Below are 18,336 nucleotides of genomic sequence, written 5' to 3'. Positions count from 1 at the left end.
AACTTAAAAAAATTTGGTATTATAAATATGATGTAACACTACTTTGTTTTGGAAGTTTTTTGGTACCGTGAGCAGTGTACATGCTTACATGTTGATGAAGCACGTGTGTCAACAATTATAGCAAAACTGCATATGGAAGATGGCAACTATGTTGCATCATTATCCTGATTTTTTTTTTTAACATTCCACCTTTAAATGCATTAATAAATATACAGTTAAGAGATGGTTAGCTTAGCTTAGGAGCATGGGAGCAGCTTAATGACGGTGCGGCCAAAGCTGGACATAATATGACAAACTGTGAACTTTAAAGTTCCTGGTACATGTTTGTTTTTGGTTTTTTAAATAATGGTTGAACAAATCCTGGTTCCAGTTTCCTTGTTTGTTGTGTCCTTGTTCTGAATGACAGTCAAGATTCAGGATGTAAAGAGAACTCCTTAATGTTGGAGAGTATTTAAGTATCTAAACGCATCCACGTCTGCACCAAAGAACAAACCAGGTGCAGATCCAAAAACAAGCAGACTGCAGGAGAAGAACATGAAAGCTGCTAAACTTTCTCTTCTTTTCCCAACCTGAAACCTTCTTATGTCCAACACCTTGTATGACAATCAAAGATTGAACTTGTACAACTGTGGTCTAAGTTGTGGCATACAGATTTTAAATGGACTGTGGCAGAAAAAAATCTCCTCACATTTCTAACAATGAACTTGCAAAACCATAAGTTCATAAACCCGTCATAGAGTCACTTCCTCTAAATGGGACTAAAATAAGCAGCAACACGAGGCAGTAATTCTGGCAGATTGAATATGCAAAATGAGTGCTCTGAAACTGCGGGGGGGGGGGCCTTTATTTAACTTTAACGTACACTTTTATTAGTTATCTTCATTATTTTTTCCAAGCAGTGCTTCGATAGCTGTGGTTTCCACTGTGCTCCCTCTGTGTCAATAAAGGGAACAAAGTTTATTTTTGTAGTTGCAGGAATGATGTATAAATGTCACATGACAGATTTCATAAAGCTAATAAATCATCAAGTTAATGTGACATCAGCTGTGTTCCTCGAGAAGTCACTTTGAAACAGCTGCACTCAATATTTTTTATAATTACAATGTTTCAAATTACAATGTTCATACACTGTGACAAAGTAACATGACCTTAGAAGCATAAAACAAAGTTTTTTTAAAGCCTTATTTTGGAGGCCAGTTTTTTTTTTTTTTTTTAATAAATTAGATCTGACTGAACAGTTTTTATGTCCCAGTTGTCAAACTAATCTGTCCTCCTGCCTCCTTCAACACCGTCTCCAAGTTTGCTACAATAACGCCAGCTGACATCGTATTCCATATACAAGGAATCACTTTTATCAAATTTGCCTGGTTAATTTATACATGCAGTTTTTAAAAAGCCAGTGATGAAGTTAAGATTCATTAAAGTGACGCTTCTAGAAGACCTCAGGCGGATCATGAAACATGATCCTACATGGATGATAATGTGGCTCAATAACTGTTCAATGTACAAATAATAACAAAATCTTATTAATTTTAACAATTAAAAATGGCAACAGATCAGCTTTGTTTTTACAGTTTGTAAATTTATATCACGATCAAAGTTTATATAAAAGTAAATCAAGTCTTTGCTTCTTTTGAAGATATCAGTGCTGCAGTTTACAGTTATAAAAAAAAACAAAAAACCTTCAGATGCAGTTATGCAAAAATTAAACTCTCACATTGTTTATTAAAAATAAGTTAAAATAATCTTTGTGTTAGTCCTGCAACAGACTGATGTTCTGTCCAGGGTGTAGCCTGCCTCTAACCCGTGGCAGCTGGGACAGGGGTGGAGGGAGGAATATAGGGATGGGAGGATGGATGGAACTAGAATTTTTTAAACCCACAGAGAAGAGGTTCTGAAAGGCTGGACCTGACCCTTTGGGGGGGTGACAGTTTAAGATTTCTGCTTTAGAGGAAGAAGAACTTACAGGCTAAAGTGAGAGGAGTCAGATCTATGGAGATATCATGCTGGTCGCTGGTCAGTTTGCAGGTATGACTCTCCAGATAGTCTCTGTGACAAGCATACTCAGTGACCCACTCCACCTCGTAACGGCAGTTTGACTCAGCTGTCATCTTAGGGGTGCTGCCCTGTGAAAGCGAAAATTGAGTAAAGTAGGGGTTGGGGGGGGTGGGGGTGGGTTGCAAGTAGAGCAAAAAAAAAAAAAAAGGTTTAAAAAGACAGCATATGATGGGTATCAAGAATAAGAATGAATATATTTCAAGTGGTGAAACAAACAAGTCATCACAAAGACTGTGGGGTAACCTACCAAATGTCTGCTTGATGGGCATATGAAGGTGATGGTGACTGCAGGCTTGCTTGATACACAGATTGGTGGTGGAGTCGAGTCGTCACTTAAAGAATACTGTAACCTCAGCCTAGAGGGGAAAGGGCACAAGAAATACACGAAAAAGTAAACAAATTTCTTCTTTGCATGATTAACTTTTCATTTTCATAATGCTGAAAGGTTTTCTGTATATCACCAGTCTGTGTTGACTTAACCTTTATTCAAACTTGCCAAAGATTAAGTCAACACAGACTTAACAAAAACCCGATTTTAAACACATCAGCACATTCTGGACCTTCTGATGAAGCCCCTTCTTCACACATGCACTGCAGCCTTGAACCTCTAAACTTCAATTCTAAATTGAGAAACCAGACTAGAGGACGGATCCAAAAAAAAACAAGCTCTGTTACACTGAACAGGAAGTAAACAAAACACAAAGAAGGTACCTGTCACTGGACACCAGCTCCAGCTGCTGAGCGGGAAAACCCATGCTGTGTGAGCCATTACTGGTGACGAGGCAGGCTGCAGAGCCCTCTGGACAGCCTTTGTCTGGTGAGTCTGAGAGGCGATGACGGAGGATATGAGATGGGGAAATTAGAAAATTGATTAGGTGGGATGGCAACATACAGGACAGTATGAAAACAACACACATCACCTCATGGCAGTTAATTTGAAAACAACTAGCTAGAAGAGCTAGAGACCACACTGAGTGCTTTAAAAAATTAAACTAAAATCACCTGACATGCTATAAATGCAGTAATGTGCTATAAGTACATGACTCTAGCTCACTGCTGCCTAACTGGTAGAACCTCTGCACACAAAATGCTCCTCCAAGCATTATTTTTCACATCAGTATTGGTGTCATTTCATTTTTTTAAATTTTATACAGGCAGCTTTAAGCTCTCCACTGTTGTTTAAAAACTTGTATAATATTAGGATGTAGCCAGAGCAGTACTTGCCTTTTGGCACCTCCACTGTGAGTCAACAGAAAGGTAAGGCCTAATAGTGGCAAATACCGTATTTCGCCCAAATCTGATTATTTTTCAACTCTCTGCAGCTAGAAATAAAGTCCGGGCGCTCAGAGCTGTAGCTCGTCACACTGCTGCCATTTTTAGCATCTATAAATTGCACATAACTGAAAAGGTATGATTGCCTTGGCAAAAGAATGCTTTAAATTGCTAAATTTGGTGTACTGTTCACTCAAGCCCACAATTTTTTTTTGGTTCACTGTCACCACTCTTCTTTTTTTTTTTTTTGACTGAAGCAAACAGCTTGATCTCAGGGAAAAAGCTCTAAAATAAAACTGCTGTACACCATCTGCTCAGCACCAAAGAGAATAAGAGCAGTGACTATCTAGTGCAAAATCCAGCAGCTAAGCAACATGGAGCACGCAATGCAGTGCAGTATCTTTTACATAGGGGAAATCAAACGATCGCTCCACAATTGGACGGCACAACAGAGGAGAACCAGCCCAACAGGAAAAGACTCAGCTGCACACCTGAATCTAAAGGACACTCAAGGATGCCAATGTTCACATTTTGGACCAAGAAGACAGATGTTTGAGTGGAGAGTAAAGGAAGCCATCTACATCCACTGTTGAACACCAAGACCTACGATGCAGTCTTGAGATCACATTCCAGGTGTTTGAACCCCCACTCACAGCTCGCTTCAGGTGATCTCAGTACCTCACATGATGGTGGAGTGGGGCAATGTCTTAGAGAGGTTTCACACTTTGGCCCCAGTGATAGTAATGATCCACACCTTTTTTCACACCTTAGCTCATGTGAACTCATGTGGATCAACAACCGTCAGGACCACCTCCACGGGGACAGCCTCCACTAGATATTAAATACCTGGGACTCTGCGCCAGCTTAATAACTGAAGAAGCTTCTTAATCAGAGGCAAAGCATCTTCAAACATAAAAAAAAAGCCCAGCTGCCTTCTTTTTAAACACTCAAGATTTCTGGCAGGAGACGGTAGAAGCCAAAAAAACAAAACAAAAACAAAGTTAAACCCATGTGAATATTGGAACTGGCTTCATTCATTGTACAGAAACCGAAAAACAATTGGGTGGAATTTTAACAGCCTGACGTGTATATATACAAAAGAAAAAACAACATTAAAAAGGTGAATTATAGCAGGTGTAAGATCCTGGTTACATTATATTTTTCTTAAAAACACAAAATAAACAATCATCTTTATCAGAAGTTGGCACTTTGCAAAACAAAACTTTCTTTGCCGTTTTTACAGACAATTCAATGACTCAAAATTGTGATTGCAAAAGTTTTACTTTTTAGACATTATGCTCCCACTGATGCTGCTTTCTGTTAATTGTTTTGTAGTTAAGACCCCTTTGTTTTTTCCTCCTGATAGAGAAACCCCCCAAAACTCTGTATTATTAAATCCAATCATCTCCTCTCCTTCAAGTACTCACTGAGACTGCGGCAGATGTTGATGTAGAAGTCTAAGCTGTCATCGCCATCGTCCACCAGATAGCCATCATTCAGCTTGATAAGAGGACTGAGGTCGTGCTTCTTAAAATCTGAGTCAAACACGTAGCAGGGCACCTGGTACGGACATAGTCACACAGCAGTTAATGAGGCTTTTGTACAGCGACTCCTACTTTCTATACCTCATTTCTAATTTCCTGAGGGCCTTCTCTCTCCCTCGGGTCTTTCTCACACTGATAATAAGAGAAGGTGAAATTGTGATACAATATTGTGGAGGCTTGTATTGCAGTCTGGATCTCAGTTTCACCATTCTTACACCCCTAAATTTTAGTTAATGGGCATTGTGAAGGGTTTGTTTTCTCAATAACAAGGATGTGAACACACAAAAATGTTTATAGCTCTCTGATGATATACAGCTTAGTAAATGTGATCAGATGTATCAACATTTTTGGTTCATTTTGTAGTTTGTTGCTCTGTACAAATATGTGCCGATGAAATCATTAATTTCACACATTTTTTTCAAAATTGTCCACCTTAACAGGATCACTGTCACAATGTGTGACCTATAAATGCTGCAAACATCTTTGCAGTGATGAAACAGGATTCTGCAGCTTTCCATTTCCTCTGTAGCTCATCGTTTCTCAGACTTCATTCTTTCAAAAAAAATAAAATAAAATGAAAAAGTCTGGTGAGTGAGTCAGCCACCCATCAGATGTTCCACCACATACCTCTTTATGTGGCTTGAATTTGTCCTTCTTGCAGGCAGCGTAGGTCTTCCACTCAAAGTAATGCACGCACTGAGACACGGCCACAAACTCTGGAGTCCCCTGCAGAACAAAGACAGGAATGAGTAAGAAAGGTAGTTTCATGTTGACACAGGTGACGAATACATGCTGAAATATAAGGCACATCAGTACCCATGACATCAACAATTTAAGAGCTTCGTACTGAATGTGTCATAACAGAAATATAGTGTAAGATTTTGTTGGTATTACACAATTCAGGGAGGAAAAAAGCAAACTTCTAAATAAGTGCTTAATCTCTACCCAGGAGCTCCAGTTTCTCCAATGGCCCAGGGCACTCTTGCACATTCATTTCAAGAGTTTCCCTTCATGGTTATATAAAGGTTTAAAAAAAAAAAAAAAAAAAAAAAAACAGAGTAGAGGAACTTTCTATTTTCCATTCCCTCCATTCTACATTTATCTGCTGTTCCAGGGAGTCAAACCAGCAACTTTTGCCCCCATTAGTTTGATTTACGTTACTTTCTGTCATAATTGTGTACTCCAATAATAAAAATGGCCAAAGTTTTAAATGAGACCAGCGTATGAACAAGTACTCCCTTTGAGGCTCCAGACAGTTTCAACCAGGAAAGGTGTCAAACCCAGCAGTTGGAGGGTAAGGAGCTAAAAACTAATTGTAACATAATCATCATCATCATCATCATCATCATCATCATCACCACCAGCTGTGGGCAGTGCTGCACAGCATTTGCACACCACTGCCCACAGGAGGAGACGGGATTGAGACAATATGAGAAACACAACAGGGAGTTTATTTGCAGCCTGCAGCATGAAGAGAAAGTAACCCGATCATGTTTAACCTGGTTTACATACAGCGATTAACGTTTTAGCCGACCTTGATAAGCAGCCAAAAGTGAACAGATATCAGCTCAGCAGGTAAAATGGCATTAATTCAACAGTTGACTGGTTCATTTTTCCCCCCAAGACCCCCCCCCCACCCCCCCCCCCCCCCCCCCCCCCCCCCTTCATTTTAACATGCAGTTTCTGGTTAAATCAAGAACAAAAATAAAAAATAAAAAAATAATAATTCCTGGTCTTTTCTACTCTTAGCTCTGTGTGATATGGAAGCGGATATTCCTAATATGACCATCTTAGGTGAGGCGAAACTCAACGAACTCAATACACCTGAAAGACCTTTAGGAAGCACATATTTTTATGTTGGGTGAACAACAGTGAAGGGAAATGGAAACATAATTCCCAGTGATTAATAATAAATATGTCAAGGATTCACTTCTAGCCCAGCAATCTTTATTAAGTTTCCTAACTGTAATGATCAAAATAAAGACCATTCAAGCATTAAATAATGTATCTATAATGTTACCATTTGGACCTTCAACTCTCATAAATAGACTCAATAAGAAAAAGTAAACTGCAGTTCAATATTATGACAAATAATTCTGAGAGTAATATATATTTAGTAATATTCCACATGTTAAGGCTCTTGGTCTTATTACAATCTCTTGCAACAGCATGTCTTTGTTTTCCTGTAAATTTCACTGATGAGTTTCAGGGATTAGTTACCAAAGTCAACTGTGTGTTTATAAGAAACAAACAAGGCACAGGTCTGCTGAGATAAGATAACCGATCATCTGCATTTTGCTGTCATCACTTCTTCTTTTTAGCATTTGGTGCTGAAAATTTGTGGAAGCCACTTTCATTTCTCAACTTCAGACGTCTTTGTCTTCTCAAACAGAAAACTCCTCTTTGTGTCTCAACAGGAAGTGATACTTTAAAGTCAATCCAGCACGCACCCACCTCAGCAAAACCAGACACGCAGTGAAGCAGGAGCTGTACGTCACTGTTCTACAAAACTTCCACTTACAGACTCACAAACATGCAGTGAGCGGGAATCCAACAAACAGAGCTGTGTTTAGTTTTAGTGAAATTCATTCATTCATCTGGAAAACTTCCAGGTTTTCAAATGTTTCTTTCACTTTCAACAAAGCTTATTGTCTTATTGTCTCTTCTGTTTTTTTTGGTGCTTTTTTGCACATCATAATGTGCAGACACAAATATCTGATAAAACAACAAAGCACCATAACACTTCCTCTGTGTTGAACAACAGGATGCACCCATAACACACTGAAAGTGTGAGAGATAACGTAAAAATAAACTTTATTTTCAATGCACTTTAATATTAGAAGAAATATGACAACAGTATTCTCCAACTTTATACTGAGGAGGAGGATAAAAAGTAATTATCATCCAGTCAATTTTGGGTTGTATTTTTCCTCCTGCTGCAAACTTAACACATTTGTAAAGTCTGCTCAGCAGCACTGTTAAAATGCAGGAAGTCTCCCTGTGAAAACTCAAAGCTCTTTCAAAACAGATGCTTCTCTCTCACTGTGTCAACTGTCAAAGCCTGCCTTCAGTAACAATTAAGTCAAATGAGGTAGCAGAATATGGCAAATGTTTTACCTCTCATAATGGCATGCACATTATTTGTGCAATTACTCTGTAAAAGGAGCAACCTTTGGGGCTAAATAATGACATCAATGTCGAGTGCTAAGCTGGTTTGAAATGCAGTCAGCCTCCACACGTCCCTGTTAAAATGCTGCAGCATAAGAGCTGAAATAAACATGTTTAAGGCCTGATGCAAAAAAAAATATATATATATATATCTAATTTCCACCTTCCTATAGCACACATGTTGAAACTGTATTAAAGCTTAATGTTATGCTTAATAAGGATGCATGCATCACTAAAGAGTGACAACTGGGTGCCAACACAGGATCACCTCAGATCAACTCACTGAACTATGCCTCCATGTTTGGTGCCTTTTTAAAGTTATTATCTGTCTAATAATAATGGCTCACTACAGGGTTAACTGTACTAACAGACCTTTTAGTCTGTGCTCCAGTTTCTCTTTAAGTTAAATGCTTTTGTTTTATTATTTTTATGTTGCCTCCCTGCACTAATCAGCAGGTCTCTGAGTCTGTGCAATGCAGCAATCCAGTCTATGGATAACCTCTGCACACCAAGCTAGTATTAGCTGATACCTTAACCCACAGTGGCTCAGTGGTTAGCGAGGGTTGGCCTCCCCCAGACTGGGAGCCCTGGTTTCTCCAATGGTCCAGGGCACTCGTGCACATTCATTTCAAGAGTTTCCCTTCATGGTTATATAAAAGGTTACAAAGAAAAGGTGGTCCCCATAACGCTAAAGCCAAGTCGTCAAAATGGTGGTCCACATGCCGATGAGTGGCCACATCTATGATTCAAGCATGCACGTAAGATTGATTCTGCTGAACCCCTCTATCTTATCATGCTCTGTTTTTATTTTGAACACAACTGTAAACTATGTCAGAAACATCTAAGTGTACAGCTGCACAGCGGTGGTTGAAAGACACGAGTGCAGCTGCTGCACAACTGTCAGCACGGACCAGGTGTCAGCGGACAACAAATGTAATTCATACAGAACAGCGATCAGTGAGTTCAATACTGTCTGTGCATTCCCATAAATGCAGCTGTTGGGCAGCCATTAATCATCTGTCTAAAAATATCTGCTGTATGTTACTGATGGTCCTACCATGGTTTTCCCACACTGGAAGCTGATGCTGGTCTGGATGTTGTTGCTGCTTCCGGGACAATTTTGTGTGCTGTTGAAATCCAGCACCGTGTTGGAGAGCTTCTGCAGGGAAAGGTCACCTGTACATTAGAGACAAAGACAACAGTCAATACAAAATAACATCATGAATGTAACATGCTAAATATAATTCATTAACACTGAATTATAATAAGATTCTAAACACATTACAATAAAAAAGCTTGCCAACGTGAAAACATTTATCTAATAAAAAAGGTCCAACGAACACACACACGCATGCACGCACACACACACGCACGCACGCACGCACACACGCTCTCGTTCTCAGGCTATACCAATAAATCACAGACAGACAGTCTGGCAGAATAATGCTGTAACCCTTTAACATCCACTGACCCAGCAGGTCAATGTAAACTCTGCATCTCATTTCTGAACATCAGATCCGCTCTGTACCTTACCATCATGACCCTAGTGTCACTACACTGCCATTAATTATTTCAAAGCTTTATAAAAAAAATAGACAACTGGTAGCAGTGGAAAATGTGTATGTTAATGATCTGACTCAGTTTAAGTCAACCAGAAAAAAATTGCTTGGAAAAAAATGTGTTACAAGCTGAAAAATGCTCTGTAGCATCAACAATCTGGAACAAACACAGATATCAGTTATGTGCTGCAACTGCCTTTTAATGAACTGCGTATCCATGTGTGTTTAATTGATGCAATCACAATCTAATTTTTAATTCAACAACACTCATGGCTTCCATTGATTACTAAAATAAGATAAAATGATTATTGTGCCTCTTGTCTATCCTACAATGAAGTGAACATTCATTTCCCCAAAGATTTTGATTTGAGGAAGTGCAGGAGACATGAATGTCAAAGTGTGTGAGTGAACAGTGTGTGGTCTCTGAGCACAGCCGGCCAGACAGCATGTATACGAGAGGGAGAGAGGGACGAAGAGTGAGTCATGTCTGTTTTAGTGAGCGTTTATGCCTGATGATGTGTTCCCGGGTCATGTGATAAGTCAGCTAGTGTGATTAAACTTCAGCTCAGCTGACCACCACTTCTTGTTTTCCATGCTTTTCTTTTTTTTTTTTTTTTCCACTTTACACTTGGGATCTTCCTCATAAGAAAAACAGTTAAAGCTTAATGAAGACATCCTAATGAAATAAGCTGGAAATGCAGCCAACCAACCGAACTTCAATTTGTCACCAGAAGAAGGTCGTGACCTCAGACTGCAGGACAAGTTGTTGTGGGACCGAAATAAATCTGTCTGGCAGCCAGAAATTTCTCAGAAAGAAAAAAAAAAAAAAAAAAAAAAAATCACAGGCAGTGATGTAACTGAGGCTGAGAAATATCCTCAAACAAGCACAGTGAACTTGTTTCATAATTTCAGTGAGAGCAGCAAAGGAAATATCATCTTATTTAATTTCTGGGGCAAAAAGCAGTGATTTTAATCACTGTGGAAATAAAAGTTTTCAGTTAAATAAACATAAAAGTGAGAAATTAGGGGGGTGGGGCATGTTTTACAGTTCTATGTGGTAATTAATGCTTCTGAATCTTTTCTCATTAAAGAAGGAAATGCAACATGAATAGTGCCTGTTAATGAACGATAATAGAAGCAGCACATTGGTCTCCTGGTCTAGACGACCCTTTAATTAGTGGTTTCTAAACAGTGGGGTGCTCCTCCTCCCAGGGGGCCCAATGCTTTGGGCTGTTTGCACTCACGGGGAGGAAAAATGTGGAGCACAACCAAAGCTGAATGAATCTGATTGATGTGGGAACAATAAAGAAGAAAGAAAGCATTCATGCTAGTAAGGCAAGTTAGCAAGACTCACCCGGATGAAGTAAACAGCTCTGAAATAAGATTTTTAACGAGGTAACAAGTGATCCATGTCAAACATGAAGTGAAGATGTTTTCTCTATATAATCTTTATTTAGCCAGATGTTTTTTTTTTTTTTTTTTAAATTGTTTTGTTTTTTTAGGTTAAAATCTCTTGCAAAAGTCCTGGCCAAGACTGGCAGCAGTTCAATCACCAGTTGTTACATAGATTAGAAATACACACAAAATATATACACTGCTCAAAAAAACAAAACAAAAAATTTAAAGGAACGCTTTCAAAACACATCAGGAATAAATGGGGCGAAAAAAAAATCATGCTGGATATCTATACTGATATGGACTGGGTAATGTGTTATGAATGAAAGGATGCCACATCGTTTGATGGAAATGAAAATAATCAAGAGGGGCTGAACTGACAGACATGAAAATCAAAGAGCCAAACTGATGCAGCATGCTCGTCTGTTTTGCTGAAATTTCATTCCAGCAACTCAAAATGATACTTGTACAGTACCGGTCAAAAGTTTGTGAGTATGTCCAAACTTTTGACTTGTTTGCATGCCTGACAATACAAGTGAAATATCAGATAAAGAGTGAAATACAAAAGAAACCAAAATGATAAACTTCAACGCTAAAAATGCTGATTTCTTTTTCTTCCTTGCGCTGCACTGAGTGGCAGCTCCTCATTTGATTTCTTTTTTTAAATTATAGTTTTATTATACTTTATTACTTTATAACCTGATAAAGCTCATTTTGTTTTGCAAGTTGCATAAAGTTGAGTTTTACAGGTTAGACTCTTCACTCCTCCCAGAGGACCTATAAAGGAACCGATGGGGGTTCGATGCTGGACCTGTTCCAGCAATCATCATGGGGCATGTGTGGTGTCTGCTCAGTATGGATGAGCTCAGCGAACTGATTAAACCCCAAAGGGAGCTCCATGAGTGGAGTTTGATGTGTTTCACGTAGTGGGTGCAGAGAGCTATCGCCACACTCACACTTCTGACTACAGTGTAACCGAAAGACTGAACTACTTGTGCCTGTGTAAAGTCGTGTAATACTGGATACAGTACTGCAAAGGAATACTGAACTGCCAGCTGAAGGAATGCATTCACGTTACTTGCCGGGGAAAATCGGTCATTGCTGTTACTGTTTGAATTTAGTTTGAAGCGACACACTGTTTGGATTCCTCTATCAGCTGACAAAGAGGTCATCCAAATGACTGTGGCTGTGGTAAAAGGATGAGGATAATTAATGGATCTAGATCATCCTCAGCACCACTTACTGGACATGCAACTGAACACTGACACACAAATAGATACAGGAAAGCTTTACAAGAGACCACAATACCTGTATTAATTTTAGATTCAAGCTCATTGATGTATCATATCAGAGTTTAATTCATTGAGGTCTTCACTTTTTTTTTTTTGTTTTTCTATTCAACTGGCTGTTGTAACTGATTTCACAACTTTTCAGAAAAATAATCTTATGTTTTCTTTATTATTCTGAAACAGAATATTTGATGGTTTCGGGATAAAATAAGTGCAACATTTGCAGCCTTCATGTCCCTCACAGTGACCTTAAATTCACTTTGTATTTTGTAACCAATTCCAAGATGGAGCTGCAAATTTAAACCCTTTTTCCAAATTCAAGCTTTAGGGACAGACAAATAAGTCTTGGAATCAAAGACACTAATTTCCTGCACTTTTTTTGACAGTTATAGGTCAGTAAAGTAAAGATGGAAGCAGACCAAGACCAGGAAAATACCAGTGGCTGAGTCTACAGAAGGGCAAAGCAGATCACACAGTGGTGGATTAGGGCTTGAAGGTTTGTGATGAATTCTAGTGCCTCTGGTGAAGTGTTCTATTTTGGCTAAGCACCACTCTAAAAGCAAAACATATTCAGTTTATTATTATAATACTAAAAAGTCCCAAATCCTCACATTTGACAAAGCTAAAGAATGGTCAATATTTCATATTTTTGAAATGCTTAGGGGGAGAAAAAATAAATACGTCACATTTACAAGACTTTACAAGCATTTTTGGTTAATAAAGCAGCATAAACTTTCAATCATCAAATTTGTTCCCCATTATATTGTGGTTTATATATTTGATGTATTCATTTGATTTCACCGGACCTACTTAATTTAGGTCCCAAGACAGAAAGCTGTTTCTTTGTTTCCAAACAGAAGCAACGGGGGGAAAACAAACAAACAAAAAACATTTGAGACCCACTGACGTCGCTGAATTACAGGGAGATCAGAGTCTGATAGTATCAAACTGTTAAAGCGACAATGACTAAAGATGCTGAGACCCGACGGGCCTTTAAAGACAGATACTGTTTGTGGATGTTGCTGACACGCGGCATCAGCAGCAGCATCAGCAACCTCATCAGCACGGAGACGGGATCTCTGATGAAGCTCTGAAAGACAATTAGCACTGAAACTCCCTGCTATCAGCAACCAGCCTCAGGCTTCCCACAAAAAAAAAAAAAAATGCAGTAATGCTGCAGTAATACTTCTCATCCTCCAAGCCAGGGAAGGACATTTATACATGATGACAGAGGTGATGTACCTTCCAAAGCAAAGATGGTCTATATTCTTTCCTTTTCTCCTTCATTCCTTCCTCCTCTTTGTGTTTGTGTCTTTGTCTTCTTTTTGTTACTGTGTCTTGGTCCCTGTCCCTGTTTGTGTGTGATTGTTTTAACCAGCATGTGCAAAGGCATATGCCCCGAGGGATTTTTCTTTGGAAACTTCTAATTGACTTTTATACAGGATTGAGTCCACACCATTTCGGCTGGAGGGAAACCCGGGAGCCCTTAAAATTACGACCCAACAAATACACGTGCACAAGAACAGCCATCAACAAGAGGCTCTACAGTGTGCACAATGTGCAAAAATAATAAAATAAACTCAGAAATTCACCATCAGTGCTCCTGTCACAACAGATACAACACTGTGCACTGTAGCTGCCTGTTTACATTTATTTATTTGGTTCACGTCACAATGAGCAACTGTATTTTGAGTTTATTGAAGTTAAAGGTCATGACCTCAGTCAGTCTCAAGCAAATAATTAGAAGATTAAAATGAATCATTGAAAACACAAAGGAGGAAATGGTTCATCTGAAGCTCGTGTAACGATCAGAGTTGTGATGAAAGGTTTGGGTGAGCCACAGGAGGTTTTCAGATTTTTAAATGAGCCACTGCAGGCTGAAGTTTGGGGAGTGACTGATATTTATGTTACAACTTATAATAAATACATTAACAGGCTTAAGTCTATAGGCAAGCTGTAGTTACTAAATAATTTGTGTGAGTTTCATCTCATCATGTTTAAAATGACCAAAAAATATCATATTTACCACAGGATGTCCATTTTTTCCCCACACTGCCATTAATGAGCTGTGAAGCACTCTGCTGCGTAACTGTCATAAGACACACCTAACAGTAAGCCCACTAGCAGACCCTGCTACACACAAGCATGAACCAAACAGGTTTTTAATCTTTCCAGCAAAGTAAAAATCAAAGTTTGTCTTCTGGTGGAGTCAAAGGTGACTCCTCTTGCAAAACCATTTTTAATCACTTTATAGACAAGCTGCAGGAGACCAAAGCAAAGACAGGACAGCACATTTTTCAGAAACCAGAATCGTAAAATGATCCTGGACACCAGCTAGCAAAGAGTGACACTCAGGAGTAACCTCATTTTTCAGACCCAGTCCACAGTCAGTGCCTAAACAGCTGCATAAAACCAACTCTCAAACTAGCAGGATGAACCTGATTCCTTTAACTCTTGGCTAATAACAAGCACACTTTCTCACATGATCGCAGGCATGTCTCTCAGTACAGAGAAAGTTGCTCAACATGCCATCCTGTTGTAGCACAACACGCTGAAGACGGCACGCCTACTGAATTTCTCCCACAATTTGTAAAATAATTTTTATAGTATGATATCCTGGGCTTGATACCCTCTTTATTATTACTATCAGCACACATGCAAAACTAATCAATAAGCCACCTGGATGCTGCCACAGTGACCTACTGACACCAATTCAGTTCTGTTTGCATAGCACTAAATAAATCTCAGGGCACATATAGCATTGTTGAAAGAATCCCAAAAATAAAACCAGGCTGGTGGGTGGCTGTTGGAGTGAGCAAAGTCTGCACAACAACCATCGAGCTGTGCGCCCCACCTAACTGCATTAAAACCCATCTTTACAGCCTATCCAAAACCATAAAATATGTTATTTATTTATTAACAATTTGCTCATCTGGCTCTTCTTAAGGCTTAAAGCTAGAGTCATGGCTGACCAGCGTCCCGACACAGGCAGCTGTCCTACGCTTCACCTTCTCTCATTCGAGTCAGTTCACTGGATCATCCACAACATTCGTGCTGTTGCCTTTGAGAGCATTATTGGAGCACATCTCAATATACGGTACAGCCCATCCAAGTTTGTGCTTCAGTTTTGGTGAGTGAAGTATAGAGGAGTAACATGCATTTCAGGCTTTAAAGCTCTATCCTTTCATACACTTTGAATGGGGGTGTCATCGTGTGGCGCCAAACTGAATTGTGAGTTCATCGTTCGACTTTTCAAGCTCCATTCATGCAGCTAAAGTCAGTAAAGAGTGAGGAGACAGTTTGTGCCATTCAAACATCAAAATTAAGGAGAAGCTGATCACTGTGGTTATGAATCTGTCTGTACGTTGTACATACCGAAAGTTAGTAACAGGAAGCCACCTTGACTCAAGCTAACTGCTAATGAAAGCTTGATCAGCTAGCCTTATGACTGGTTATTACTGCTATGATGACTGGGCGAAAAGAACATTTCCCCCCCTGCACTAGAGTCATGCTTTGTGCAGCACAGTCACTCTCCAGCACTGAGGGGGGTAAGGTCTCACCATGCAAGGCTAGGGTGAGAGCAGAGCGAGAGGAAGAACAGCTAACAGACAGTGGGCAGGCTGGTGGGGACAATAACTCACACAAACGATTAGGAAGACAGGAAACTCACCAACAGACTGTTCTTTGTGGGTGGTGAGGCTTTTTGCACACACGGCAGCTCCAGTTCCACAGCTGGTTGATGGTGAAGACTCACAGAGCTTTAGTGTATATGCCACATTATTATCTTTATCTATAGCCTCCCATTTATATCTGCAAGACAAGGAATAAAAGACAATACATAAATAAATATTCAGGAAATGTACTTGGGTTCACATTATAGGCCTCAAACCCACAAAAAATACAAAAATAATAGACCTACCAATGACTATTACTTCCACGGCTACTAAAAAAAGTAAGGCATCGATTTGGACTGTAAAATGACTGAAAATAGTGAAAACAATTCTACCTCAGAACAACAACAGTCAGAATTAGAAGATATAATGTAGAAATCTGAGATGGATCCTTAAAAAATACATTTAATGACTCACTATTCATTCCAAGACTAATACTGCCACTCATGTTCTTTAAAATGTGTCTCCTTTAAAATAAATCACAATTGTCCGTGTAACACATGACATAAATGTATCATCACATCATCGTTTAAACTACCCAACACTTTATAGAAGTAGATCTGAAATGGCCACTGACTGAAAATTAATGTGCAACTACTCTGATAATGATTAAAATCATGTTTCATGTAAAGATTATACATCTGATGGTTCACGTTTTTACTTCTTTGAATACGTTCTAAATTTACCACTTCAATCTTTAATTTCCTATTTATTTTTTTTTTCTCTGCAAACTTCAAAATTAATGGTGGAAAACAGCCAATCTGTGCTGCCATTTCAATGAGTGTGGGAAACACGTGCAAGCCCACATTCAACTGCTTCGAATGCAGATGCTAGTTTGCAATAAGCATTTTTTGTGTTGCCAGTTAATACTGGAGTAATACTGATAATTATAAATGGTAGTTATGAGGATCTTTTTATGATACAGAAGTGAGGACAGTGTTTAATTATACAAGCTTATACAATAACATGGCAATAACCTTCATGGTATATAATAACTTCGTATACCATGAAGATTCTTGACATTTTTCATTTTCAATAAAATATAATTTAATCATTATGGCTCTTATTTTTCTTCTTTTAGGTAAAACAGGACACCACGTTGTGTAATATTAAATGTTTTTCTCCAAAACCTAAAAAAATACTCTGTCCCTGCTCTCTGAACCTAAGGATAAATCCCCAGTTTATTGATGTGAGATAAGCTGTTCCTGCGTTTTAAACTTGCTGTAGGCACTTATTATGAGGGGATTCCCGGCCCTGGGTCAAAACTGGTCCGAACCATACACTGAAAGAACAGCAAGTAAGAGTTAAACTTGACAGACGTTAACTGTGAGCCACTTGCGTTTATAACCAACATCCTTCAAGCAAAAGCTCCAAAAACGAGGAAGTAATATTAACTCCGGCTGAACCTTCGCGTTGAGTCACCCGGTAATCATTTGTGCCTTATTGCTGAGTCAATATTTGAACAGCAGCAATACTGAGACAGCGCTGCAGTTAAACGAGAACAACACTGACTTTATTTTACCTGCCATATTCACACTGTTATTCTCCTCTGAACCGTTTACTTATGTAAAGGCTGCCACAGCGCTGCCCTGTCACAAACATGTAACGTTGCTAACGTTTAGCATTAGCTAATTCTGCGCGACAGTTCCGTGTAGCGTCGCAGCAGTTATAGCTGAGCTTCACTTTCTGCTTTTCAATCAGGAAAACTAACTAGCATCGACACGGTGTGAGTGAGTTTCAGAGGTACAGTAATCTGAATCTGCACGGTACGTTAGCTTATTCAAACTTATATAGACTATTTTCACAATAAGAAAAACTACTTATGTCTGGAAAAGAGCGCCAGGAGGAGATATTATTTCTCAGCTCAGTTTAATTAGACGACGTGCGTACGTAAAAGGATGAACGGCTGCACCTTTAATGGTGCTTAAGCTTTGTGCCCCCGGAGGTGTGTGTGCGTTGTTGTTACCTGCAAAGGTCCTGATACCAGGGGCTCTTGTCCTCCGCCGCTCCGGACCTGGCCAACAAACAGCCTACAAAGGCCACAAACCACAGAGCCAGCTCCAGAGGCGCACAGCGACCACATTTATGCCCAAAGATCATGGTTACTACGCCGGGTAACGTCTGTGGAGCCCAGCTAAAATAACATGATACAGCAGTGTCTCTGCTCTTGACCAAATCAGTAGGAAGTGATGTACCACATGACAGGACATCACATGACTCTCGTGATAATGATGACTGATGTGGCGTTCAGCGTCTGTGAGAAAAATGTGACTTTTGAAACTCATCAAAGAGGTTATTTCAAAGTGTTAAGTAATAAAGCTACTTTTGGCTGCTTCCTTATTCACAGGAGGGTCACAGCAGGTAGCTCCACATGTTTATT

General features: G+C 39.3%; 1 protein-coding gene across 2 annotated transcripts in view; it reads right to left on the bottom strand.

The window, feature by feature from the left end:
- Nucleotides 1-18,121, bottom strand: part of igf2r (insulin-like growth factor 2 receptor) — a 46,044-nt gene extending 27,923 nt beyond the window's left edge. For both annotated transcript variants that reach the window (XM_030721183.1, XM_030721184.1), the window contains exons 1-8: nt 17,923-18,121; nt 15,956-16,095; nt 9,100-9,218; nt 5,502-5,600; nt 4,758-4,890; nt 2,770-2,881; nt 2,306-2,414; nt 1,967-2,126 (exon numbers count right to left, since the gene is read on the bottom strand). In XM_030721183.1, the coding sequence (XP_030577043.1) occupies nt 1,967-2,126; nt 2,306-2,414; nt 2,770-2,881; nt 4,758-4,890; nt 5,502-5,600; nt 9,100-9,218; nt 15,956-16,095; nt 17,923-18,056 (1,006 nt within the window). In that variant the 5' untranslated portion in view covers nt 18,057-18,121. The remainder of the gene's footprint in view (nt 1-1,966; nt 2,127-2,305; nt 2,415-2,769; nt 2,882-4,757; nt 4,891-5,501; nt 5,601-9,099; nt 9,219-15,955; nt 16,096-17,922) is intronic.
- Between the last annotated feature and the right edge of the window lie 215 nt (nt 18,122-18,336).

This window comes from Archocentrus centrarchus, chromosome 24 (genome assembly GCF_007364275.1).
Source record: "Archocentrus centrarchus isolate MPI-CPG fArcCen1 chromosome 24, fArcCen1, whole genome shotgun sequence".
NCBI classification, from domain to species: Eukaryota; Metazoa; Chordata; class Actinopteri; order Cichliformes; family Cichlidae; genus Archocentrus; species Archocentrus centrarchus.
The sequence above is the reverse complement of the archived record's forward strand: the minus strand, read 5'-3'. Positions and strand labels throughout refer to the sequence as shown.